This window comes from Meleagris gallopavo, chromosome 6 (assembly GCF_905368555.1).
Source record: "Meleagris gallopavo chromosome 6, MGAL_WU_HG_1.1, whole genome shotgun sequence".
Lineage (NCBI taxonomy): Eukaryota > Metazoa > Chordata > Aves > Galliformes > Phasianidae > Meleagris > Meleagris gallopavo.
Window position 1 is genome coordinate 44,105,881 of NC_139409.1, and position 26,067 is coordinate 44,131,947.

The window sequence follows — 26,067 nt, forward strand, 5'->3', positions numbered from 1 at the left end:
TCGGTTTTGTGTCTCACAAAGGGTTGAGATACACAACTATGAAGAAAAATCTAGTTAGTTTCACACAACAAATAAAGCACTTTGGAAGTCACTTCATGAAAACTAAAGTTTTAGTTCAAGTAATAGAAGGAGGATTATCACAATGCATTAATGGAACTAGTACTCCTGAGCTTATTTTCTACAGAACTCAAAAGTACAAAATAATTTGAGTATGATTAGTGTGAAGTCTCTCTTGTGTGTCAAGTAAACACAGCACTGTCTTCATCAGTCTGAAGATAATCAATACAGCAAGAAAGGCATTTATCTTGCTATATTGAAGTCCATTCACTAACAATTTATACTTACAGTTCCACAATTATTGAAGTCCTTTTAACAAATACACTTCTTAACTACACAATGTAGCTTTAATGAGGCTAACCTAACCTGGCTAAGATTTCAGAAGGCAAGCATCCATTTTTCTGTACATCTGTTTTAGGTAGAGACTATTCATTTATATTGCCTCATACTAACATAACAAAGTACTGAATTCTTTTTCTGCTAAAAAATAGATTCCAAAGGAGTAAATCAGTACCACTGTAACACTTTTCAAAGGGTTGCACTGCTATTATTGAGAAGGAGGAAAAAAGAGCATTACAATGCTAATAAAACTCACTACAGACAGAGATATACAACCTAAACTTAAATTTACAGCAGGTGTGAATAACTTCCTACAGTGAAGAATGTGGTCCTTTAGTTAAGAAGAATGTGTACTACGCTATTATAGTTGCTATAACCTTCTTCTTTTTCTCTCTTTTTTTTCTTTTTCTCTTTTTTTTTTTTTGAGAAAACTGTTCACCTGGTTTTCCTGTTTTCCAGCTAATGGATTCCTACCTAGAAGAAAGTCTTTTTAATGATTTTTGAGCCATCAAACATTTGGAGGTTCTTAAGAATTAAGATCATCCTAAAACTGAGGGTTATGTCAAGTAATACCAACATCAAACCTCACACTGCCACACTAGCAGATTTCACTGAGGATCAGAACCTTCGAGCAGTTTAAGAAAAAGCAGCATAATAAATCCTTTTATTTCAATGTTGAAAAAAAATAAGCTTTTTGGATGTGTACAGATTTTTTAACAAAGGTTAAAAAAATCAAAAAAGCAAAACATTATGTCCTTTGGATTGCACTTGGCATTACAGAATCACAGAATGGCTTGGGTCGGAAGGGACCTCAAGGATCATGAAGCTCCAACCTCCTGCCACAGGCAGGGCTGCCAACCTCTGTATCTAATACTAGAGCAGGCTGCCCAGAGCCCCATCCAACCTGGCCTTGAACACCTCCAGGGACGGGGCATCCACGGCCTCACCATCAACATTCTTACTCCAAAATCTATTCTAAAACAGCACTCAGAATAGTTATTATTTTAAACTAATAAAATCACCTTTGTTGGTTTGTCGTTGGATAATTCATCCTAAACTAAGCTTGTTTCCAAAAGTCTAACAATATTATTAGTGCAAAACAGTAAGCAACACACATTAGTGATACTAGGCCAATATAACACATAAAAGAAAGCCAACAAACCCCAGACAAAAATACTTGATGTATGATCTTCTCACTGGAGATACTCTAAACATTATGAAGTCCAAGTTATTGTCTTAACATTAAAAATAATTAACATTAAAAATAATGTTCCAGCCCTACAGAGGTTCTCTTAAGCATACAATTGGAAGTTATTACAAACTTTCACCCTGACATGGTTTAATCTGCAAGCTTTTCTTCCCAGCATCACTCCAGTCTAAAGAAATGCCAGCATTCCTACTCTTAACAGATTTTAGAGACTACTGACCTAAACTGACATTATGGGGAAAGAGGCCAGCCTTCTCGTTGAGGTATGGATGGAGCTTTCCTAATATCCACACTGCATAAAACTTCTAAATAGTAGAAATTGTGATAAAAGGAGTTCACATTGGCAAGAGAACCAATCAAAGCCCTCCAAGAGATCTTGAAGAGCACAAGGATAAAAAATATAGCTCATCTGGCTAACACTCAACTTAGGTTGTCTTCTGCTAGAAATTATGGTGTCTGTTTCAACCCAAAAGTATCTTGCCAAACTGCCAAGAGCCCATGAATATCCATTTCTTGAAGTATATAACACATGCTGCCTGCATTCTCAAGAAGGTGGCCTTTGAGCAAATGGGCATTTGAGAGGTTGTGCCACTCTACTCAACAGCTGAAAACAAGCGTGCCAGAAGTAGATCAGCTATGCAGGACACTGTATTTGTTGACAAATCACTAGCTTAGGGAAGTGCATCAATCATGGAATAAAAAACATGCCAGATGATGTGCTGCTCCATTAAATTGAAGATCCAACACTTTTTATTCTTCAGAAGAAAGAAAGTGTCTGAGCACCTCCCAATAATAAAGTGTGACCAAAAACAGACCACTAGGTTTTTCAGCCTGCTAATGTTGCCCACTTCTGATACTTTCTTAGCAGCCCATCTTCTTGCAGACTTAATCACACCTGCCACCAAAGGCAATGACAAGCTGTGTCATCCCTGCTGTAGACAGGAATAGATCTTGAATGACAACTCCTAGCACTAGGAGAAGCAATTCCACCCCAAGTAGGACACCTATCACTAACATCTGTACCTATTTCGCCTGGCTTCCTTGGACAATGATTCTGAATTTCCAGTGTCACCAAAGTGCACCTCCTACAGTAAGTCCTCCACACAGTGAAAATCTCCTCCTGGACACTGGACAGGAAGCAAACAGTGTCTTCAATAAGAAATATCTCCATAGAGTATGTAATAAAAAGCCAAGCACGCATCCATCTGAGATCAAATTCAGCAGATAATATTGTTAAAGACAAAACAAAACAACATGGTTAGGAGGTTTAATGTTCTTAGCCTCAAGCCAAGCTAGCATCCAGTCAGTTTTGGAACATCTCCAGCTGATGGAAAAAACTGTCTTTCTAAAGAAGTAGTAGTGGGAAAACGACATCTGGAACGTAATAGCTGGTTTGAAGGAATCAACTTCTAGCATTCTCAGCCTACACTAAACGAGATTTCCACCTGCACTGACAATTCTAACTGGTCACACAAGCCTGAGGTAAAGAAACTGCAGTGAAAGATTGCTTCAGCTGCCCAGCACCGGGATAACTTAAAAGATCTTTGTGAAAAATGAAGAAAAAGCAACACAGTCACCGGAGCTGCTGCTTCCTCCAAGGCTGAACCATAACTTCTCAGTATGTACATGCATGTCCACACACACACACACACACACACACACACACACACACATACACAGTCAATCAAAGAAAACTTAAATAAGCACGATCAGCAGGTGGCAGAAGTTATGGAAAACCACATTACTGAAAAGATGATGACTTGAGTAACAAATACTTTTAGAACCCACACAAACGCTTTTTATTAGAATAGGTGACCGAAGATTTGGGAATACCATCAGAATGGTTTTGCTCTCTTAAGGCATACATTTGACAATTTGAACTAGTAACAAGATGGTTAATAAAAAAAGAATAAACACTACAAATAAAAAGTAGGGTAAAAGAAAAAAGTGTATGAAGATATTGAACAACAAGTAATGGGAATAAAGTAGTATAGTGGCTGCTAAATATGAAAAGATAAGAGAACAACCTTGCTTAGCAATGATTACATATAGAAAATGTTAAAAAGAAATTAATGGAAGTGAGCTCAATGAAAATATGAAAGGAAAAACCACCAAAAATGAAAACAAGGAAGCATAGTGTTACATGCAATTAAAGAAATCTGTGCACAAGTAGGTCTATAGACCAGAAAAGATTTCTCTGTGGTTGACAGCAAGAGAAAAATGTGCAGGCAGTTGAGAACTGAAGACCAGTAGGCACTTTTCTACCATCTAGACATTTGGTGAAGAATGTAAGACACAACCTGCACCCTGTAAAATAAGGTAAAAATCCTCCACGGACATGTACCTGAAAAGTACATACAAGCACACTGTGATGCACATACACACAACCATTTGAAGAACAACTACATCAACATTAAACATTTGGTCGATTCAACTTTACAACCTTACATTTTGGAAATTCTGACTACGGGCATAAAAAGAGGGAAAACAGGTACGTAGGTAAACACTGCCCAGTATTCCAGAGAGTTGAAAGAAGGAGGTATAAAGCAAACAAGGACCCAAAGGCTCTAAATTTTCAGCACGCTTAATTATTGTCCTTAGTCCAAGTACTTTTCTTTTTAAATGTTTCCCAATACATAAAAAAGGGAAAAAAAGATATTCGCTTATGCTCTATAGAATTTCTAGATTAAATGATAAACCTGTTAAGTATTTATTCTGTTCTTGCTTCCTCTTCCTTATCCTCCTATCCCCAGGCTTTCACTATAAAGCTTGTGAAAATCTGCATGTAAAAGCCAATACACATTAACAAACATCTATGTTACTAAAGGTGGCAGTGAGGACATCAACTACACTTAAGATTATACTGAAATAAATGGTAATTCTAACTATTCAGTTCTAGTACTACATATACAAGTCTTCCTTGCAGAAAAACCCACATTTTAGGATTATAGAATATCCCAAGTTGAAAGAGACCCACAAGGATCATAGAATTGTAGGGATTGGAAGGGACCTCTAGAAATCATCTAGACCAACCCCTCTGCCAAAGCAAGTTCCCTAGACGAGGTTGCACAGGTAGGCATCCAGGCAGGTCTCAAACATCTCCAGAGGAGAAATCCACAAGCCTCTTCGGCAGCCTGTTCCAGCACTCCATCACTCTTACTGTGAAGAAGATCTTAATGCACAGTTGTGTGGAACTTCCTATGCTTCAGTTTGTGGCCATTTCCTCTTGTCCTATAGCCACACACCACTGAAAGGAGTCTGGCCTCATCCTTTTGCCTCTCACACCTTAGATATTTACAGACATTGATCAGATCCCAAGTCATCTTTTCTCAAGGCTGAACAGACCCAAGTCACTCAACCTTTCCTTACAAGAAAGATGCTCCAGGCCCTTTATCATCTTTGTGGTCCTCTGCTGCACTCTTTACAGGAGATCCCTGTCTTTTTGTACTGGGGAGATCAGACCTGGACACAATAAACCTTGTGAGGCCTCACCAGGGCAGAGCAGAGTGGGAGGATTGCCTCCCTTGACCTGCTGGCCACGTTCTTTTTAATGCACCCCAGGATGCCATTGGTCTTCTTGGCCATCAGGGCACACTGCTGACTCATGGCCAAACTACTGTCCACCAGGACTCCTACACGTCCCTCTCTGCAGAGCTACTCTCTGCTGGAGTCACCGTCCCTGGCAGTGTTCAAGAGGCGTCTGGATGAGGAGCTACGAGATAAGGTTTAGTAGCTTGTGGTAGCAATGGTGATGGGAGGATGGTTGGAGTAGACGATCTTCAAGGTCCTTTCCAACCCTGTGATTCCATGATTCTCTAGTAGGTCACCATTCAACCAGTACTGGTGCACGCAGTCGCTCCTCCCTAAGTGCAAGACTGAAGTTGCTCTTGTTAAAGCTCACCTGGTTACTCACTACCCAACTCTCCAGCCTGTCCAGGTCTCAATGGATAGCAGCACAGCCATTCCTCCCAGCTTCATATCACCAGCAAACTTGCTGAGGGTGGACACTATCTCTTCATCAGGGTCACTAATGAAGATGTTAAACAAGACTGGATGCAGCACCAATCCCTGAGGAACACCGCCAGATGCAGGCCTCCAGCTGGATTCTGTGCTGCCGATCACAACCTTAATCCACTCTATCATTGAGTCCAACTCCTGGCTCCACATGGGACCATCCAAAACACAAACCTTATGCCTGAGAGCACTGTCCAAACACTTCTTGAAATCCAGCACCTTGGGGGCAGTGACCACTGTCCTCTGAAACTTCTTTCACTGTCAACTCACCCCCTGGTGAAGAACTTTTTTCCTATACCTCAGCCTGAGGCAGCTCCATGCCATTCCCTCAGGCCCTGTTGCTGTTACCAGAGAGTACAGGTCAGCTCTGTGAGGCTCCTGTGACCTACAGCTCCTGTGAGAATAGAATCACTCAGCTTTTCTGCTCTGGGCTGAACAAATCAAGGGACCACAACTGTTCCTCATAGGTCATCCCTCCAGACCCATCACGATCTCCGTAACCCTCCTTCGGATGCTCTCAAGCACTTTCACGTCCTCAGATTGCAGTGCCCAACCCAGCACCCAGTGCTGGAGGTGAGGCTGCACAGCACAGAGCACAGCAGGACAGCCCCTTCACTCACCTGGCTGGAAACATGGGCCTGATGCACCACCCTTGGGTACAGTTGGCCCTTTGGGCTGTCAGGGCATGCTGCTGGCTCAGATTCAACTTGCCCTGAACCAGAACCTCCCCAGGCCCTTTCTGCGGGGCGGCCCTCCTGACTCTTGTCCTCAAGACTATATATATGTCCTGGGCTTCCCCACTCCAGGGGCAGAATTTGGCACTTGCTCCTGTTAAACTTCATGCCCTTGGTGACAGTCCAGCCATTACATTTCTCAAGATCTCTCTTCCCTCCCTGCCCACCAGGGAGCCAACAGCTCCTGCAATTTAGCGGTGTCCTCAGACTTAGCATACAGTAGAGACCTGCATCCAGATACATCTCCTGACAAGGAAAGGCTAGGTCTGATGGAGCACCTGATCCTGTAGAAAAGGGGTGACTTAAAAGACTTAAAAGAACGTCACTGATTTTGTTAGCTTGCTTCCTAAATTTTTTTGAAAAGGAGAAAAAAAAGTATAGGAAACAAAAATGGTTTGTGCATCTCCTATTCACACCATTGGTTGTAAACTGGCAGGGCAAAGACTGGTTTGTCACAGAAATGCCTCTATGAGAGAACTTCAGTCAAATCAAGAAAAGAAAAATTAAAATTGAGCCAGCTGAATCAGAAACGTCTTCTGTTTCTGAGCCAGAGAAGGTAGTTGAGGTCTCAGGCTCCCCTTCTCCTCATCCTCCAGAACAGGATGAACAAGGAACAATATGGGATGCTGTTGCAGTATAGGTAAAGGAAAAAAAAGGATTCACTAATTTTTCAGATGAAGAACAAACCACATGTTTCCCTCACATTTCTTCTGAGGAGAGCAAAGCCAGCATCTCCTCAGCCCTCAGCTTTCCACAGAAATTCTGCAACTGGTTGAAAGTGACCAGTTTAAGATGAGTTGGTGGGGTCATGGTGGAAACTGTGTTGTCATCAGTGAAGAAATGTTTAAGCTCCAAGTACTGGGAAGTAAGAAGTTTTTCAGACTGAAAACATGGTAAGACTCCTCATGGAAGCCCCACTGAAGCACCCAAAAAAAGCCACCACCCAAACCAGTTCTGCTCCTGCCCTGCCAGACTGCTGCAGCAGCACAGAGGGAAATGTGCCAGCCTCTGGCCCCCTCCCTGCTGCCACTGAGCAGCCTTACAACCGGCCCAGCACAGCAGGAGCTTCCCCGGCACCCACAGGCAGCAGAGCGGCAGCTCATCATGCTCTCCTCACCTCATCCCTTGCAGCAGCCGTGCAGGAGCAGCCCCGTCCTGCCCCAATGGCACCTGCAGCTCTCACTGGGCTCATGCAGGGGATGGGCCGGCACCCCAGGTGGGACCCACTGCAGGCAGCGGGGACAGCAGCACCAGTGATAGGTTCATGAGTTGAGAGCTCATAGACAGGTCTGGAAAGATGTTTGAATCATATGCCCCCTCTGATCTCAAGTCCTCCTATCTATCTATCTATCTATCTATCTATCTATCTATCTATCTATTTCTTTAATGGTTCTGGAAATAAAATGTTTGAATAATTGTCCTTTTTCCATTGTCATGTCCTTTGACTCACTCCTTTATTCATTCATTTAATGGTGACGTCTCTATTTTGTCTCTCAAAAGAAGCAGAAGCAATGGTTCTAACATCAAACTAATGGTTTTCTGTAAGAACCTTGTTCTAGACACTTGGCTGTAAAGATATAAATAATGACAACAAAATACAAACTGTTAATTTCAAAGACAGTTTCCCTTATAAAGTCTTTTAAGTGGCATTTCCTGATTCATACTGCTATCAATTGTGAGTTGTACTATGGCAGTGCTGATCCCGCCCTATGGATATCTTTTCAAGGTATCAGGAAGTCTGAAGATCACATTAGAGATGCAATGAATTGCCAAAAGATGAGCTCTATCTTACTGACAGGCAAACGGATACTGCAGATTCTTTGGTATGTGTATTTTAGCTCAAATTTTATCTTCGCTGTGGAGTTCACCTAAGAGAACACTCCATGAATAGGCTCATGAAAAAATGACTCTCAGAAGAACACCCTACCAAAAGAAACAATTATTTATAAAGTACCATACCTAAAGCATGGTATGTTTCCACTTATACATTTTTCTGAATGTGTGCATAAACCATCAAAAAAGATGTCACTTTTTTTTAAATAGCAGTGAACAGTTGCTTGTTAGATTCTGCCCCTCCCAGCTATTATAAAAAAAAAAGAAGAAGAAAAAAGCATGTCCACCTTCAATGATTATAATTAGCAAGCATCATCATTATTCCACTTTGAAATCTAGCATGCAAGAAATCCTGGCAACAGTTTTGGCTCTCATTTGTATCTTTTACAATTAGTTTCACATTACTCTGGCAGTTTATGAGTAGTAGAAGTCACTGAGCTGTACCATACACCTCTGCTGAAGTATACAGTTGATGACCAGCCCTTTTGAGCCATGCAAAACAGAGCACACCTACAGTAAAAAATTCACTTACATACATTTACAACACAGTTTCACAATATATTTAGTGTATATATTGTGATGGACATGTGGATTCCATGAAAAGGGCATCCATACATTCATTCTACCAATACAATCACTTTCTCCAGATATTTTTTTTTATTTGTGAGGCCTTTATAAGCCAATTGCACATCATAAAGCAGACAGGCATGCACACACCTTTAAATATGAATAATTACGTAAAAAAGGGTCCCTTACTGTTTTCAGTTCTGCAAGAATACTGCAGTCATGAATTAAACATCACCTTTCAAAGTTCTGTTTTGTGCTTGCTCTAGCAAGGTTTCTGGCAACACCCATTAGCGACTGAATAGCTTTACATTACCTCCAACCTTCGGCCCACCAGCAGAACCCGGCTTCCTTGCACTGTTGGAAGGATTTCCTGGCTTTTTAGGTGCAGGAATCTTGAAGGCTGAAGCAGCTGATGATGGCCTATTTCCATCCACCGACTCTTCATCATCGAAGCTTTTGTCTAGAAAAGGATACATTAAATTGAAATATATATATATATATATATATATATATTAGAATGAATGTATATTTAGTTCTCAATCGTCTGTTCTGCTTCATATTTCACCGACCGAAAAAATGCATAAATAAAAACATGTATTATCACTTTGTCCTCTGCCTGTGACCTACGAATAAAATGACAATCAGAAATAAACAGCATTTTCTACATAGTAAGTGCTCATAAAATATCATTTTGCCTCCATAATTAATCGCTACAATACTGCACCTAAAAATGAATCCTTCACATTCATTCCCACAAAGGGAAAATATCTTTGCACAGATCAAATATTTTTGCCCACTTGCATATGTTTCCCCCCAAGGAGATACCATTTTTTATCACTGCATTCTACCGAAGACAAATGCTTCTCCCTTTTCTTCTTTTACTCGTGCATGCATTTTGTGCTACACATCCTCCCACAATGTGTCTACCAGCACTCCCTGTCTCTTCCCTTCCACCCAGATTTTTCAACTTACAATCACAGATCCGCTTGCAGATCAGCCGCCTCATTCCTCTGATAGCTCTTAAGTCCCCTGGCCCTAGGAAGGACCCAGCACCTCACATGGCCACACGCAGTCGATTCTAAATGCTAATCCAAGATGCTATTGGAACCTGCTCGCAACACCCGAGATCCACCACTGAGATTTGTGCCGGCATCTTTCTCTGCCTTCCCTGCACTAGGTGCAGGCGGAGCCAATGAGCTGCGAGGTGACATCATCTGCTGGGAGCCACGGCCAGGGGGAAAGGTGGAAATCCCTCATGCAAAGAAACTCATTCCCACACACGGCATTCGCCACAATCCCCATCCTGCACTGAAAGATCGGACAGACTGACCGACAGTGCTCCAGGGCGTGTGCTCCTCTCTGTCACTCCAGCTCTGTACGTGTTTGAGCAAGAAACAGATCGATCTGTAATCACTAGATAGAATAGCCTCAATGAAAATGCTCAGCCTTCAAAATAATATATATTCCAGCAGAAGGTAACTGTTAATCAATCATGTTAGCGGAAGAAGGATTTACCTATAAGCTTCAGCATGGAAGAAAGTATCAGCCTATGGCTCCCATATTAAAGAAAATGGGCGAGGCTGAGCCACAGCTGCACTACAGCAATAAAAGACCAATTTAGCATATTACCATCTCTAAAAACTGGCACCTCAAAACAAACAAACAAACAAACCATTGGATTGCACACCTTTGTTATCTCCAGAGCGGTGACTTTTTACCCTGGCTTATCCAGAACTTGTTTCCAGCAATATGTCACCTATGTTTAATAACACAGCCTCCCAAAGGGAAGCCGCTTTTATTAGAGCAGTAAAGCAGGTTTTTTTCCAACAGCATCTGCAGCAACAGCGAACAGGGGAACACCCCACGCTGCACATGTCAGAGATTGCCAGTCCTACAGCTGAATCTTTTTCTTGCACTAGCAAAAATCACCGTGCTGCGCAGCCAAGTCCTTATGATGAAAGAAGAAACAAACAAAAAAACGCAATAAACATCTGGAGGCACAGTGACACAGCAGTGATTTTCATAACAATCGTTCCCTTCTCAAGAGCTGATTTTTAGAGAATCTCCCTCATAGCAGGCAGGGCTGGATTCATGCACCACAGAGGCTGCACGTTGCCATGGGAGCAGCCCAGCTCACGGAGGGATACATTTTGATTCCTGCTGCTCTTACTCCTGTAGATTAAAGGTAGCCAGACTTCAGGACTTCTAAACAGGAAAGCCCAGTGCCAGATCAAGAAATGAGCAAAAAGGGTTAACAGAGACATAAATAAGAATGGTTTCTATCTAGGATGCCTGCAACGCTGCAGATCATTTTAAAACGGCATTAAGGAGCATCGTGCAGATACTTGCACATCTGAACAGACCAACATCAACGCATCATTATGCCATCACTGATTAAACATGAAAAATAGGCTTTTCTAATAGAAATGCTTCTGTTGCTGTACTATATATATTTTTTCCTTTTTAGTACCCATAATGAAACAGGGTGGACTTCCACGCTACTATCCAGCAGCACTACAACACAGCATTGATATGCAAAAATACTGCATAAGACGCCTTGGAAAAAGTGAAGTTATTTACAGTACAGGTATAAAAATAGCAAGTGAGCATTTGCTCGTTTACTCAAAATCTGCTAATCAGAAAGCAGCCACACACCAGCAGCCGAACCACCCCAAACAGTGCTGTGCTCCGGGAGCCCACATCTCCAGCTGTGTTCTTCCCAAGCTGCAGATGACCAAGGAAGACGAGCAGTTGTGCCAGTTGTTGCACGAGGCAAGAATACAGAAACTCTATTTCGGAAAACTGCTACTTATTTGTTTTGCAAACTATGCATTAACCAATGGTCATGACAACACAGTCAAATTTCTTTGCCTTGCCAAAGGCTGTATTTGTCCACGCACTGAAGACATTGTTAGCACTGGATTAAAGATCTAGCCTATGAAATAGTTTCATACAGTCGCTTATTGCAGAGAAAATCACTTGAAAATCCCATTTTTTTCTTCTTTCACGTGCACAAGCATGTCTGAAATACAGAACTGATTGTAACCACTGATAGATGGGCATTCTTAATTGGTCCTTTTCATGACTTACATTAAGAACATTAAAATTGAAAGTACAGTCACTACAAAGTTAAAGCCCAGTACCATAAATACGTAGCATTAACTGATGAAAAGGGCTGGTTTAATTCTAAGTTCCAAGGCTCATGTGGTACCAGCCCATTTTCTTAATAAAGAAAAACAAGAAGGTTTTGTGCCACTTTTAACAGAAGTCCATAAGTCCATTTTCTCCACCAGTTCAGGCCTTCACAGCTTTATTTCCTTATGCTTCACTAACACTGCACCAACTGACCTTCAGGAGTATCTCCTTCTCAGGAAGATATTTGACAATAATTGTGAAGACCTGATAACTGAAATCTGCATTTACAGAAGTTAATGAAACTGAAGCATCACATTTGCTTCCAGTATTACATGCTTACCAATGACACATATTTCCATCTCTTCCAAAAGCACATTCATACAGCTGAGCACAGGGAACTCCAGCTTGGGATGAGCTGTTAATCCACAGAGCATAATCAAGAGATCTCACAAAAGATTAAATATAATAAATAATTTCAAATAAAATCTATTTGAAGGATGCAGAATGTTCATTGTAGAACAGCTTGGAGAAAAATAACTTGAAGATATTAAGATAATTTTGAAAACCAAATACTTGAAGAATATCTAATTCCACATTTGCAAATACACCTGACAGCTTGAGAGCACTCTCCAATCAGCATTTTCCAATACAGTTCCAAGCTACTGAAAATGGGAATAGAAAGCTGTACGAACTGCTAACAATTGCTAACAACACACATATTAAAAAACACTGTTAATGTAAGAGACAGGATCTCAGTTCAATTTCCTTTCGATTATTCTTGTACACAGTGTCTTCATTTTGCATCTCAAAAAGAGTATTGAAGGCAAGCACACCAACAGAAGATGTGGAATCCAGTATTGCCAAAAGCTTTTCAAGAAACCAAGTAAATACCAAATGCATGTTCTCGCTCTGGTATGAGTTCTGTTCCAGGAAAAACAAAACAAAACAACAACAAACACTAGAAGTTCTTTCCTCCAATAAAGGAAACAGAAACCTGTAGAGTTGGCATATGCTGTGAAGGTACTGCATATTAAGTCAGTTGGTATCCATTGATGCCCATTATCTGCAAAACATTTCAGAAAAGTCAATAGAACGCTTCTAGTAAAACAAACCAACCTGAAACACCTGGCCCTAGAGATAGCCACAATTTCAGAACACAGCATTTACCACAAATGTTCTTAGATGAAATCCAGGCACAGCTGCTCCTAATGGAACACAAGCCAAAATTTTGGCAGTGGCAAAAGTTTATGCTAAAACTCGTAAGAAACAGTATGCAACTTGAAGTAAAAATAACTGAACGATAAGGGCTATCTTTCCACTTTGTAGCATTACACTCAGTCCCTATATTTTAAATATGTAGTATCTGTTTTTTAGAAGTATTCAGACATACAAAGGACAACTATTTACAAACTTGATATTCACTACTATTAATGCAAGAAGCCTCTTAACAAACTACGTACTCCAATTTGGTGGTGGAACAATCAGGGTAATTACAAATGTCCAAAGACAAAAGAGCATCCAAAACTTTTCATACATAGAGAGAAAAAAGCATTTTAGGGCTGAAGTAAATTAAAGTCAATTTATTGCTATACAACTGAAGTCTTTACTTTTGTTAATCTTAAGAGTCACAGAATAAATGTGACATTTAGTATCTATTATGCTGTAAGTCACAATAAAGGATGAAAGAAAGAAATGCATCGTCATCTAAATGGCTGTAGAAACAGACAATCTACTCATGCCATTCATTAGAAGCTAATCAGGAGATAATTAATCTTAAAGCAAGTCCCTAAGTAATACTGCAGGAAAAAAAAAAAAAAATCCCTGTATTTCTCACAGTAACAGTGAACTAAAGTTGGCTATGAAGGAAAAAAAAAAAAACAAAACTGTAGCAGTACCAAGATCTTCTAGAGTTGTGCATACAAAACTGCAGTATTTTACAGTATAAAGAGACATCAGACGAGAGGATGCACTCAAACAAAACTGCCTCTAAACACTGATTTCTATTAAAAGATGCCCTTCTTATAGACATCTTACTTTCAAGTACTGCTAACAAATAGTGAATGCTTTTGGACTACTCTTAGGACTTCCTCTTTCACACCACAAACTGTTGGTAACATGATTGCAAAAATGTGCCTAAGCCAAACAGTTTAAAATCCTTAGGTTCCTCCAGCCCCTCCTACACCCTGTGCCTACCAAAATCCCAACTGCCAGTCCCCACTCAGTGATACACAAACACTGCCTGCATCAGCTGCCTGGAACATCTGGGTTAGCATTGTTAGCTCCAGTGCTGCTGGCTGTACCGGTTCAGATTTCTGTCAAGCATGAAGAGGATGCCACAAAAACTACAGCTGTGACAGGCAACCTGAACCTTTTGTTTAATTCATTCTTCAGGCAAAGACTGCACACTATTTACTGAACACTTTAACCCTGATACATCAAGCACTCCAAGAAGTAGGAATACATTACATAGAAGAAGATAGCTTCCTTATGCAACTGGTAGGAGAGACTACCAGGGGTGGTGCCCTGCTACACCTTGTTTTCACTAACAGAGAAGGACTGGTGGGAGAAGTGAAGGCTGGGGACCATCTTGGGCAGAGCGACCATGGAATTGTAGAATTCTCTATTCTTGGAGATGTCAGAAGAGTGACCAACAAAACTACTTTCTTGAACTTCCAGAGGGCGGACTTTGATCTGTTCAGGGTGTATGTAGCATGGGTCCCTTGGGAGTCGCTTCTCAAGGGTAAGGGGTCCAGGAAGCCTGGATGCTCCTCAAGACGAAAATCTTAAAGGAGCAAGAACAGGCTGTCCCTGAGTGCCGTAAGGCGAGCCGTAGGGGAAGACGACCGGTGTGGATGAGCTGGGAACTATTGCTGAGACTCAGGGAGAAAAAGAGAGTCTATGTCCTCTGGAAGAAGGGGCAGGCTACTTGGGGGGATTACAAGAGAGTAGCTAAGGTATGCAAGCAGGAAGTTAGGAAGGCAAAAGCCCAATCTGAGCTCAGATTGGCCACTGCAGTAAAAGACAATAAAAAATCCTTTTATAAATATATCAATGGCAAAAGAAGAACCAAGGATATTTCTCATCCTATATTTGATGCAGCAGGGAATGTGGCCACTGAGGACAAGAGAAGGCTGAGGTCCTCAATGCCTTCTTTACAACTGCCTTTAATAGCCAGACCAGTCATCCGCTGGGCATTTTATCCTTGACCCGGAAGTCTGGGACCCTACTGAGAATATATCCCCGGCGATTCAGGTGCAGACAGGCAGAGAGTTTCTCCTCCATCTGGACTGTCACAAGTCCATGGGACTGGATGGGCTACACCCTCAGGTGCTGAGGGAGCTGGCGGGGGTGATTGCCTAGCCCCTCTCGACCATCTATCAGCACTCCTGGTTAACTGGAGAGGTCCTGGAGCATTGGAGGCTTGCTGATGTGACTCCCCTCTTCAAGAAGGGCCATAAGGAGGATCCGGGGAACTACAGGCCTGTTAGCCTGACCTCGATACTGAGGAAAGTAATGGAGCAAATTATCTCGGGTGAGATTGCACAGCACGTGCCTGGCGTCCAGGGGATCAGGCCCAGCCAGCATGGGTTCATGAAAGGCAGGTCGTGCTTGACCTACCTCATCTCCTTCTATGACAGGGTGACCAATCTGGTAGATGAGGAAAGGGCTGTTGATGTAGTCTACCTAGACTTCAGCAAAGCCTTTGACACGGTCTCTCACAGGCTTCTGCTGGAGAAACTGGCTGCCTGTGGTCTGGACAGGTATACACTTCTTTGGGTAAGGAACTGGCCAGAGGGCTGTGCCCAACGGGTAGTGGTTAATGGAGTTAAGTCCAGCCTGGCAACCCGTTATGAGTGTGTTCCCCAGGGGTCGGTACTGGGCCCATCTTGTTTAATATATTTATCGACGACCTAGATGAGGGGACTGAGTGAACCCTCAGTAAGTTTGCAGATGACACCAAGTTGGGAGGTGGTGTGGATCTACCAGAGGGTAGGAAGGCCCTACAGAGGGATCTAGACAAGCTGGATCACTGGGCTGAGATGAATGGGATGAGGTTCAATAAGGCCAAGTGTCGAGTCCAGCACTTTGGCTGCAATAACCCCACGCAGAGTTATAGGCTTGGGGATGAGTGGCTGGATGATTGTGAAGAAGAAAGAGACCTGGGGGTGCTGGTTGATGCTCGGCTGAACATGAGCCGACAGTGTGCCCAGGTGGCCAAGAGGGCCAACAGCATCCTGGCCTACATTAGAAATGGTGTGGCCAGCAGGAGCAGGGAGGTGATCATCCCCCTCTAGTCAGCAGTGGTGAGGCCGCACCTTGAGTATTGTGCTCAGTTTTGGGCCCTCCACTACAGGAAAGATGTTGAGGCCCTGGAACGTGTCCAGAGAAAAGCAACAAAAGGGGTAAGGGTCCGGAGCACAAGGCTTATGAGGAGTGGCTGAGGGAGTTGGGATTGTTTAGTCTGGAGAAGAGGAGGCTCAGGGGAGACCTCATTGCACTCTACAACTTCCTGAAGGGAGGTTGGCCTCTTCTCCCAAGCAATGAACAGGACTGGGGAAAATGGCCACAAGTTGTATCAGACAAGGTTTAGGTTAGAAAAACTTTTTCTCTCAGAGAGTGTTCAGGCACTGGAATGGCTGCCCAGAGAGGTCGTGGAGTCGCAATCCCTGGAAGTGTTCAAGAGGCGTCTGGATGAGGAGCTGCGAGATATGGTTTAGTGCTTGTGGTAGCAGTGGTAGTGAGAAGATGGTTGGACTAGATGATCTTATAGGTTGTTTCCAACCTTGTGATTCTATGATTTCTCCAACCAAAAAAAGCAGGATATAGCTACCTAAGACCAACCATTTACACGACATACACATCCTGGGTCTCCAACTGTCTTTCAGCGGATATTCCAGAAGGAAACCCAGCTCTTCTAGGTAATGCATGGCAGTCTGGGTGCTACAGGATATTTCAAAGGGCATCTGACGCCTGAGGCGAGGCAACTGGATCACACACACAATATTTGAAATCAGATTTAAAGGCAGAATTTCTGGTCATTATCCCCATAAAACTTTAGAACAAGTGTGTAAAGGCAGCCCCTACTATGGCACCAGACTGATGCATTAGTGTCAGAGACAATGTAGAATATCCCACTCGTTCTATGTTATTGCTGCACTTTTTTTTATGTTTCCATTAATAAAAAATACTCAGATCTGTTGCTAAGACAAATTAATTCTATCACATATAAAGCTTGCTTCGCCCTCAACCACCCATTCTGCAATCAAGGAGAGAACAGGCTGAGGACAGCAATCCCTAATCAGCCTTCCCATCCTCTGGGTGCAAAACCCCAGCACCAGGCCCCAAGGACTTCACAGGCTCTCCAATGTACCTCCTGCAGTCCCAGTGCAGCCGCCCAGAGGATGCCAGGCCCTCTCCTACACACCCCTCTCCTTTGGCATCAGGGCAGAAGAGATGCCACCTTCTCACGCTCCAGGGCCAGAGCTGAAGGATGGCAAAGGACAGCTGATACGAACACAGAAACTCCACTGTTTTTAATGACTGCCTCTCCCTTGGCTGCCTGTGGGGTGTCAGCATGCTTTGCTCCTCCTCCACCCCAGGCAGCTGCAGGGTGCTTGAGAAGCCCCTGCCCCGACTGACCCTCTTGCTACAGTCTTGCCACTGCCTCCCAGAAATGGCCGCAGGCCCCAACAGCCAACCGCAATGTTTGGGCCAGCACGTGGCACTCAGAATCCTGTTGCCATGGGCACCAAACTGCCCTCAACTGCAGTCCCTCAGCTGACCCAGGAGGAGACAGCGGCACTTTCCAGTATCGGAAAGAGATAGTTTGTATTTCTTGTTATTTTCGAGGACGGGATGGAGCAGCCACCTTTCAAGAAGAGGCGGCTGCTGGAAGAGGCTGATGACATCGAGCCCATGGAGGTGGACCCGCCTGGCAGCCAAGAGGAGCCCATGGAGGTGGATCCACCTGTGGCAGATGAGCTGATGGAAGTGGATCCACCTCCATTGGGGCAGACTGGCCATCTCTCTGCTGCTGCCAGGCCAACCAGGAAGAGGTCGCGCCCCAAATTTCATCGCAGGGGCGCCAGGATCCGTCCACCTCCCGCAAAATGGCCGCCTCGACGCCGGCGCTGATCCTCCCGTCCTGTAAGTTTGCCCTTACCCGGGAGAGCCCCAGCTCACAGCCATCCTGCAGGCTCACGTGGAGCCTCCATTGCCTGGTCCTTCTTCTTTTCACAGCCAAGGCTCCTATGAGCCCTTCCTTCCCGAGCCCCTCCCTCGTCCCTTCCCAAGTCCTCTCATCTCTTCTTCACCAAGTCCTGAGGAAGAGGGCAGGGCAGGGACTGCCATCCTCAGAGCTGCTGTGCCGGGGCAGCGGGACGAGTCTGACAGAAGGACCTCAAACATCACAGGGGTGCGAGGATCCAGTAAGTTTATCCTTAGTCGGGAGAGACAGCACCAAATCACGGCCATCCCATGGGCTCACACAGAGCCTCCATTTCCTGATCATCCTTCTCTTGACAGAACAAGGCTCCCATGAACCCATCCTTCCTGCCCCCCTCCCTCATCTCTGCCCAGGGCTGGAGGAGAAGCCAAAGAAGGGACAGAGGCAGCTGCTCCTGGGGAGAATCACACGTCAGTTTGGACATGAAGAAGTGCTGAAACACAGCAAGAAGATCAGATGCTTCGCTTGGACTTCTCTTTCAAGAATGGACCATCATCATTTTAAAGTAACAATTCAAAATAATAAAAAGTAAAAAGCACAAAACTAAATAAAACATTTTCCATTTTTAAAAAGAAAAGCACGGATTGTCTCTCTGCTTTAGGAACCTTAGAGTTTGCACGTAGGTTCCCGCGTCCCCTCCTTGCCTCCCGCACACACAACGCACCCCGCAGCAGGACACACTGCCCTCATTGCCAGCCCAAGGAACAACCACCGCACTGCTGGGGCTGTCCCCTTGCCCTGCCTCAGCACCCTCTGCTACGTGGCAGCGATATTTCACACACGCATCATCAAGAACATAGGAAAGACCCCCTCTTGACTCTTGAACTACAGAATCATGTATACAAATTCCCCAGTTCTGAACACCAGACGATCCTCAACCATTTATGAATGTCAATTAGAAATCTAAAGACAAAATTTATTTCTAGTCGCATTGCTGGAATATAAAAAATAAAAAATAAAAATAAAAAATAAAAATCAAGTTCAGTTATCAGTCTTGAATCTACTGCTATCCAGAAAACAGTGATGCCTTTTCCATATGTTTGCATCTTTGTTAGTAAGAAATGGTCTGACTTACATAGTTCTTCTTTGAAACTCTTTGTTTCCATGTTGAACCTTACTTTGTTCATCCACGCTGAGCAGAAAGTGTTCATTTTCATACAGCCCTTGGCTGTTCTACACATTCCCTCCCTCCCCCATTTATTTGTTTCATTGTCCCACGGATCTTTTTCAGCTATTAGCAATGGTATGTGCGCTTTAAAGACAAAACACCACTCATAACCTATGTTAAATACTGTGACAGTTCCACATGACCTTACAGTGAAAAGAACCTCTCAACTGGTTTGATTCAGAACAGCCATGTAATTCCAACTCACAGTATCTGTCCTTCATCTCGAAGGCACAGGGAGGAAAGCCACTCCCCCCAGCACAGCGCCTACCAGCTGCTTGCAATGGAAGAGGAGGAGTAGGGCTCCTCCAGAGGGAAATGAGCCAAGGCAGGCACAGTTAGCATGTTTACAAAACATGCTCAAAGGAAAACAGAAAAGGGAAGAAGCCATGCATTTCTACTTCACAACATCTACTGTCTAAAAGATCTTTTTCAGGAAATGGCTCCGGACAGTACGAAGCACCACAGTGAAATCCTGCCCATTTTCCAGGCTCGTGTAACAACTGCTTTATTTACTATCATTCCCAGGCCTGAGTGGGTTTTAAAAGCCTCCTCCCTTCTACCAGAGGATTGAATAGTCAGAATGCAGAATGTCAAAAATGCATAAGGACAACAGTTTTTATATACTGAAAATTAAGCTATCATCTGAAAACAAACTCTACCGCCTTTTAACTTTAATGTGTCCGTTTTTTTTTTATTTATTTATTGTTATTTGTCAAAAATAACATATTAAAGCTGAGCAGCACCTACATTTTACAGAAAGCACTAATCAGATTAACGACTTAGGAAGACAGCCTTCCGCTCAGAAGAACATCAGGGAATAGAAGGTGACGGTTCCTGTGCTCTAGGACACATATACGTTAATGAATTATTTTCAAAAAAGACAAAACTCATAATTTCATATGTGTATATGCTATAGTACAATTCTTACTATCTGGATATAATTACTAGTATAAGCAGCTAAATCAGTTGCATATACTGTATCATTTGGAATATGATGAGAGCTTGAAGTCATCAAACATCGTTAACACCATACAGCATTTACACAAACATCCCCTCTTTCATCTATGCAGTTCAAGACAGAATATTCCGTACACACTAGTAAACAGATGAGGGAACCAAGAATATTCTCCCATAAAGCTGATCTGATGCTTTTAGATAGCTCTCAAATACCTTGTGTCTGGAACTGCACTCGTTAGTGCATCCAAAGAACATTTAGGTCTAACCTTTCTTTCATGACTCTTCCCACAGACCCAAGTTTTAGGCAGATAAATTTCTCCTTATTTTAATAAACCTGTTGAACTGAGAGCAGGACAGTCCCTCACCTGTAGAACAATGAAGTGGCACAGTACCAAGGAAAGAAAGAGTTGATGGCAACGACCGATCGAAGGCAAGGCACGAAGAGAATGCACAAGGTGATGTGCCACCCTGCCATTACGTTAGCTGCCTCCTAAACACCCTAATCTGGTTATCCGCGGATAAGGGCAGAAATGCATTAGCCTCTCCAAGAAACAAGAAATCCCAAGCGAGGAATGGTTCTTGACTGGTTTTCTTCAGCAACCTGAGGAACAAACACAGACCTACATTCACACAGGCATGTGAAATGCCTTTAGACCAAGACAGTGAATGCTTTCCCACTGGCACACATTCACTGCAGTGGAAGTAACAGTTCAATTGCTCGCTAGTCCAGAAACAGAATTATTTTCTTCCTCCGATGCTTCAAACAAAAGACTGGAGAGCTTGAGACAGTTAGCAGTGGTAAACAGAAAACTTGGCTTTTCCCTTTAATCTTCACTTTGGAAATCAGATTAAGATTCAACATTTAAGCATTATGTTTTATTTACATTCCTGCTCACGCTCCAGAAACACTGAAAGAATGCCAAACAGTTACAATAAGCCACTGTCTTGCATTTCAGACAAAACATTCAAAATACCACCTCCATACAGTACTTCCAGACTCCTTGTGCCTTTACAACATATCCAGGCCGATTAAATAAACAAAGCAAGGAAAACAAATGACAAGTTCTGTTCTCTGACATAGCAGCACAACATCACTCAGAACAATGGCGCACCTTCACAGACAGTAAGCTAAACGTACAGCCACAGCACAGAGCCAATTTGTCAAGAAAATAAACTTCTCAAAGCCTACAGAATCACCACCCTTAGAACAGAACGTGTCTGCTGTGTTGCAGGATGTACGGGATGATTGTGAAATGGAAAATCACGGCTAAAACAGAAAAAGAAATCAGAAAGTTTTCTTAATGGTTACTAAGGTTTTGTTATTCCTAACAGTCTTATAACACAATGCCAAAGGACTGAATTCTTTGTAAATGTGGTAAGCAATAGTTTCAAGAGAAACCAGCAGCTACATAATCATCCTACACACTCTTAATTGTATCTGGCATTACAGCTCAAAGCTCCCACACAGAATGTCAGCTGACTGCCTGAACAGTACTCTGTTCTTAGTGCCTTTGTTAATGACGAATTTAATTATACAGAGCAAAGCTCCGCAACCACCCTCACTTCATAACCCTCGACCATTAGAGAACCACAAAAATCCTATGGCTTTGTCTAGGGAATACAGTTATTTCTTAACGTGCTACAACTCGCATCCTTCATCTGCGCGTTACCACGACCCATGTTTACACCACGCAGAACTGCACTGCTTCATGGGAAACCGGCACTGAGAAAAACAGTCCTAGAGCAAAAATGACAAGAAAGAGCTCAGTGTGCGCTCAGTTCCACAAAGACGGTGACCTTCCCTACAGTCTGCTGATGACAAATAAAAACAAACGTCAGAGAGCAGCCTGAGGCCGGATCCCTCTGCCGTGTCCCTCAGCTTCGCACGCCCAGAGCACCCAGTGCTACACGTCCATTTCAGGACGCCTCAGAACAGGTCTTTGTCCAGGCTCTCACTACTGCCATCTCGGCAAACTCAGATAAAAGATTCACCTTCATCTACACACAGAATCCTTATAGGACCGGTTTCCTCAACGTTTTTAGTACTACGCACATCGCACTTTGTAAACGCAAAGCCCTCCTACTATCTTCCTCATCTTGCTTTAAGCCAAATGACAACTTCTCAACTTCCTTTGAAAACGAAGACGCACGTAGGGGAAGCTGTCACACCGGGAGAGGGTTGGGCACGAATCCGGTTTTTATCCAAAACGTGACCGCGGGGCCCGCACCGCTTTACTGACCTACTTTCCCCCGGTTTGTGTAACGAAGGAAACGCGGCTCCGCACGCCGTAGCGTCACCCGAGCCGCACGGCAGCCCCGGCAGCGAGCCGCTTCCCCGCCGGCGCCCGCAGCGCCGCCTCTCCCCGCCGAGGAGCGCGGCCGGACGCCTCCCGCTCCCGGGGCGGACCTCTCGCAGCGCGCCCCGAGCCGCCCGCAGCGGGACCCCCCGCACCGGGCCGACACGTCGAGCCGCCGCACGCGGGGCTCAGCGCGCTCAACGCGGCCGAGCCTCGCCGCGAGCGCAGAAAGGGGAGCGGCGCCGAAGCTCGTCCGCCCCTCGCCGCGGGACCCCGGGTCGGCCACTCACCGTCCCCGATCGCCATCATAGCGCGGAGCGGCCGCGGGCGGCGAGTGCCGGGCCGTACGGCCCCCGCTCCCCGCCGCCACAGCCGCCCGCCGCGCCCCGCTTCAAAATAGCAGTCCCGCCGGCGACCGGCCCCGGCCCCGTCCCACCGGGGACTTTTACTGCGCTCCGCCCCGCTCCGCCCCGCCGTCACGTGCCCGCGCCATGCCCCGGCCGGGCCGAAAGGAGCGCCGGAACCGCGAGCGGGGCGGCGGAGGAGAGGCGTTCAGAGCCGGTCGGTTGGAGCAAAACGCCTTCTCCTGACGGCGTCCGGGAACCGGCTGCCGCAGAGCGTCCTGCTGCCGTCAGGAAAGCCTGACGGAACCTCAGCTCCCGCTCGCGGCCGGCCCAAAACCACCGCGACGGCACCGCGTGCTGTAATAAGTAATAAGCGCTGCCTCCCGCCTCGCTCCCTCTCGTCTGAGAACCGGCGGCGCCGCGCTGAGCCGTTCCGTGCCGAGCAGCTCGCTTCCAGCAGCGCTGGCGCTGAGCTCCGGTGCCCAGAGAGACGCACGGGGCACCTCGAAGCACGGTGCGGACACGGGCCTGCACGGCACGCTTCCGTACGTCCGGCTACGAACCACAAAGGGCAGCGGGTGAAGCTGATCGTCGTACGAATGCGTTCCGAGCCGCCGGATGAGCAAGCGGAACACGGACGGACCCCAAACAACGTAAAATGATTGTAGCGCCTATCGGCAGCCTCAGCGTTTCCCACGCTATACATTCACACCACGTCCCGCTGGCACAGGCTGTCGCTGTGTGATCTCACAGAAACCTTCTTTGCAAAAAGAACACAGCAAAGGAAAATCGGAAAAGAAAGAAAAAAGCAAAACGTGGCAAAGCAAATACCCGTTTCTGCCTTCTGCAGGTGTTTACTGTTTGCTATAGGAGAACATACAGCTTGGCTGTGTCTTTGTAATCCGTACCATCAGCCCCCACGAGTGTGACACTAAAACAAGTGTGACACCAAAATGAGTGCATCCCACCGATCGCACGCTATGTTTGTAAGGTAGCACTGCGAGGCATGCCTTTAATGGGAAAACTGCATGGGCTGAATAGAGAGATACAATCAATATTCAGCTTGGATCGTTCTACTGAATGAAGCAAAACACAGAGCTCAGTTATTGTTCCCCCTACTTTTGACTCTCTGTCTGAAAATGTACGCTGCTCTCCAGTATGGAGGTCTGTTTAAATTCTCTTAGGGAAAACAGTATTTACAAATCTCAGCCGGCAGAAACAAGTGCTTGCTCAGCTTTGAGATTGGCTGCCAGTCCCGTTTCCATAGAAATGCTCATTAATGTGCTGAAAAACGGGGAGGTGCTTTAAAGAGCCTCCTCCAGTTTGCAGGGATGCCACACATTTCTGCTGAAGCAAAATGGCCAAACAAGCACCGCACACAAGATTTGGCGTAACGAACACGTCCAGATACGATTCTAATAACATGCTGCATTATGTGAATGTAAACAGAACCCGAGGTTCTCAGAACAGCTCATTCATTCACATAATTCGTGGCAAAGAAAAGATGTCTGATTTTACTAACCACAGCTTATTGGAGGGGAGGTGCTGCAACCGAGACGGGGGGAGAGGGAATCAAAGGTCAGCTGGAGAGGCAAATTATTGGTATGGTATTATTTAAGCTTGTAATGACTCATCAAGCAGCAGCATAAGACTCGAGCCCAGTCCCATCATTAGACACAGGACCTTCCACACTTCTCATCTGCTGGCTTTTGAAGCTACATCCTGCCCCAATTATTCTAGCAGCACTCATTTCAGTGTGCTTTTCACATCTTTTGCCCTTCGCTAGAATCCATCAGTACCTACAGACAACTCATTTCCTGCTCTCTTTGCTGTTCTATCAGGGATTAGATTCAATGAAGGAGAACTGCACACGCGAGGTCCACTGTCACAGTCAAAGGGATAACAACACATGAAATCCACCAGTGTGCAGGAGAACACAGGAGAACTTTTTTCTCTCCTCCCTTGTTTCTCCCACACATGCTGAAGAACACCAATACGTTTCTAAAACCTGTCACATGTTTAATTGTGTTAGTAGGAACATATTTTTCTTTTTTGTTTGTTTGTCTGAATTATTAAAAATACTAGGAAAGCGTTCTTCTATTCAGCTTGCTTAAAGCTCCTATTTTTTTAGGTTATGGTTCTCTTTTTGCATATGCAAAATGAAGTGACTGAACAACTGTCAGAAGTATTGTTGGAAGAAAGGAACCTAAGTGACATCTCTGGATCCTCAGAAACTAGGTCAACACAACAAAGATTTACCAGCACAGTGGTGCCTTACAACTACGTAAAAGACTGCACCTCTGACAGTTGTTTTCAGCGTTTCCCTATCCAGCACACACTTTGAAGAGAACTCCCATCAGTTACAGCTAACTTCTTTAAGAAAACAACTCAGCTAAGATAGCAAAAAGCCATTCCTTTTGGAGGTTAAAAGAATTAAAAAAGAAAAAAAAAAGGGTCCGCTATGGACTGTACCATTCTAATTACACTGAAGTCTGTGAAACAGTTTTTGGCTCCTCACCCTTTGGAAACACAACCCTACTCCCCACAGTCTTTGAATCCTACTCCAAAACATCAGCCTTTAAAAGCACTAAAATATCCTCTGTACTGTAACACATGTATTTAGACATGAACATCTGGCCTTTATCCAGAGATGTTCGATAAAGCTCTGAAAGAAGTTGGTAGCAAAGCTACAGGAATTCAACACTAACTTCAAATCTACACATGGAAGCAGTAAATATAAACTGTCCTTTAGAGAATAAAGAAAGAGAAGGTCGAGATAAACCACTAACAATAGAAGAGTATATTTTCCATAGCATTAAAAAAATATCCACTTAGATGGATTCAACAGATAAACAGAGATTCTGAAACAAAGGTACGAGAGGGATTCTGTCTCTGGGACTAAAGAAACAGACTCATGGTAGCTTCTGCACAGAATCTGCCACCTACGAGCCCAAAAGGATTTGTACCACTGCAGATCAGCACTAATACCTGCATTGTACAGATGAGGTAAAACGGCTTCAAACGAATTGCATCTACTCTTGTAAGATACCAAGCAAAAGCTCCTACACGCAATGTAAACAAGTCCAGCAATAAAGGTGTTGTTTCTTTATTCCCACAATTTAAATTACTTCAATACATTTATATTCTTTGTAACTTTCTCGTATCTCTTGAGAACAGAAAAAATACAAC

The 26,067-nt window shown here is 44.2% G+C and overlaps 1 protein-coding gene across 8 annotated transcripts in view; it reads right to left on the reverse strand.

Annotated features, from left to right (window-relative positions):
• Positions 1–26,067, reverse strand: part of CLASP2 (cytoplasmic linker associated protein 2) — a 132,734-nt gene that overhangs the window by 75,276 nt on the left and 31,391 nt on the right. For all 8 annotated transcript variants that reach the window (XM_085226539.1, XM_085226537.1, XM_085226542.1 and 5 more), the window contains exon 8: positions 9,065–9,211. In XM_085226539.1, coding sequence (XP_085082665.1) covers positions 9,065–9,211 — 147 coding nt within the window. The remainder of the gene's footprint in view (positions 1–9,064; positions 9,212–26,067) is intronic.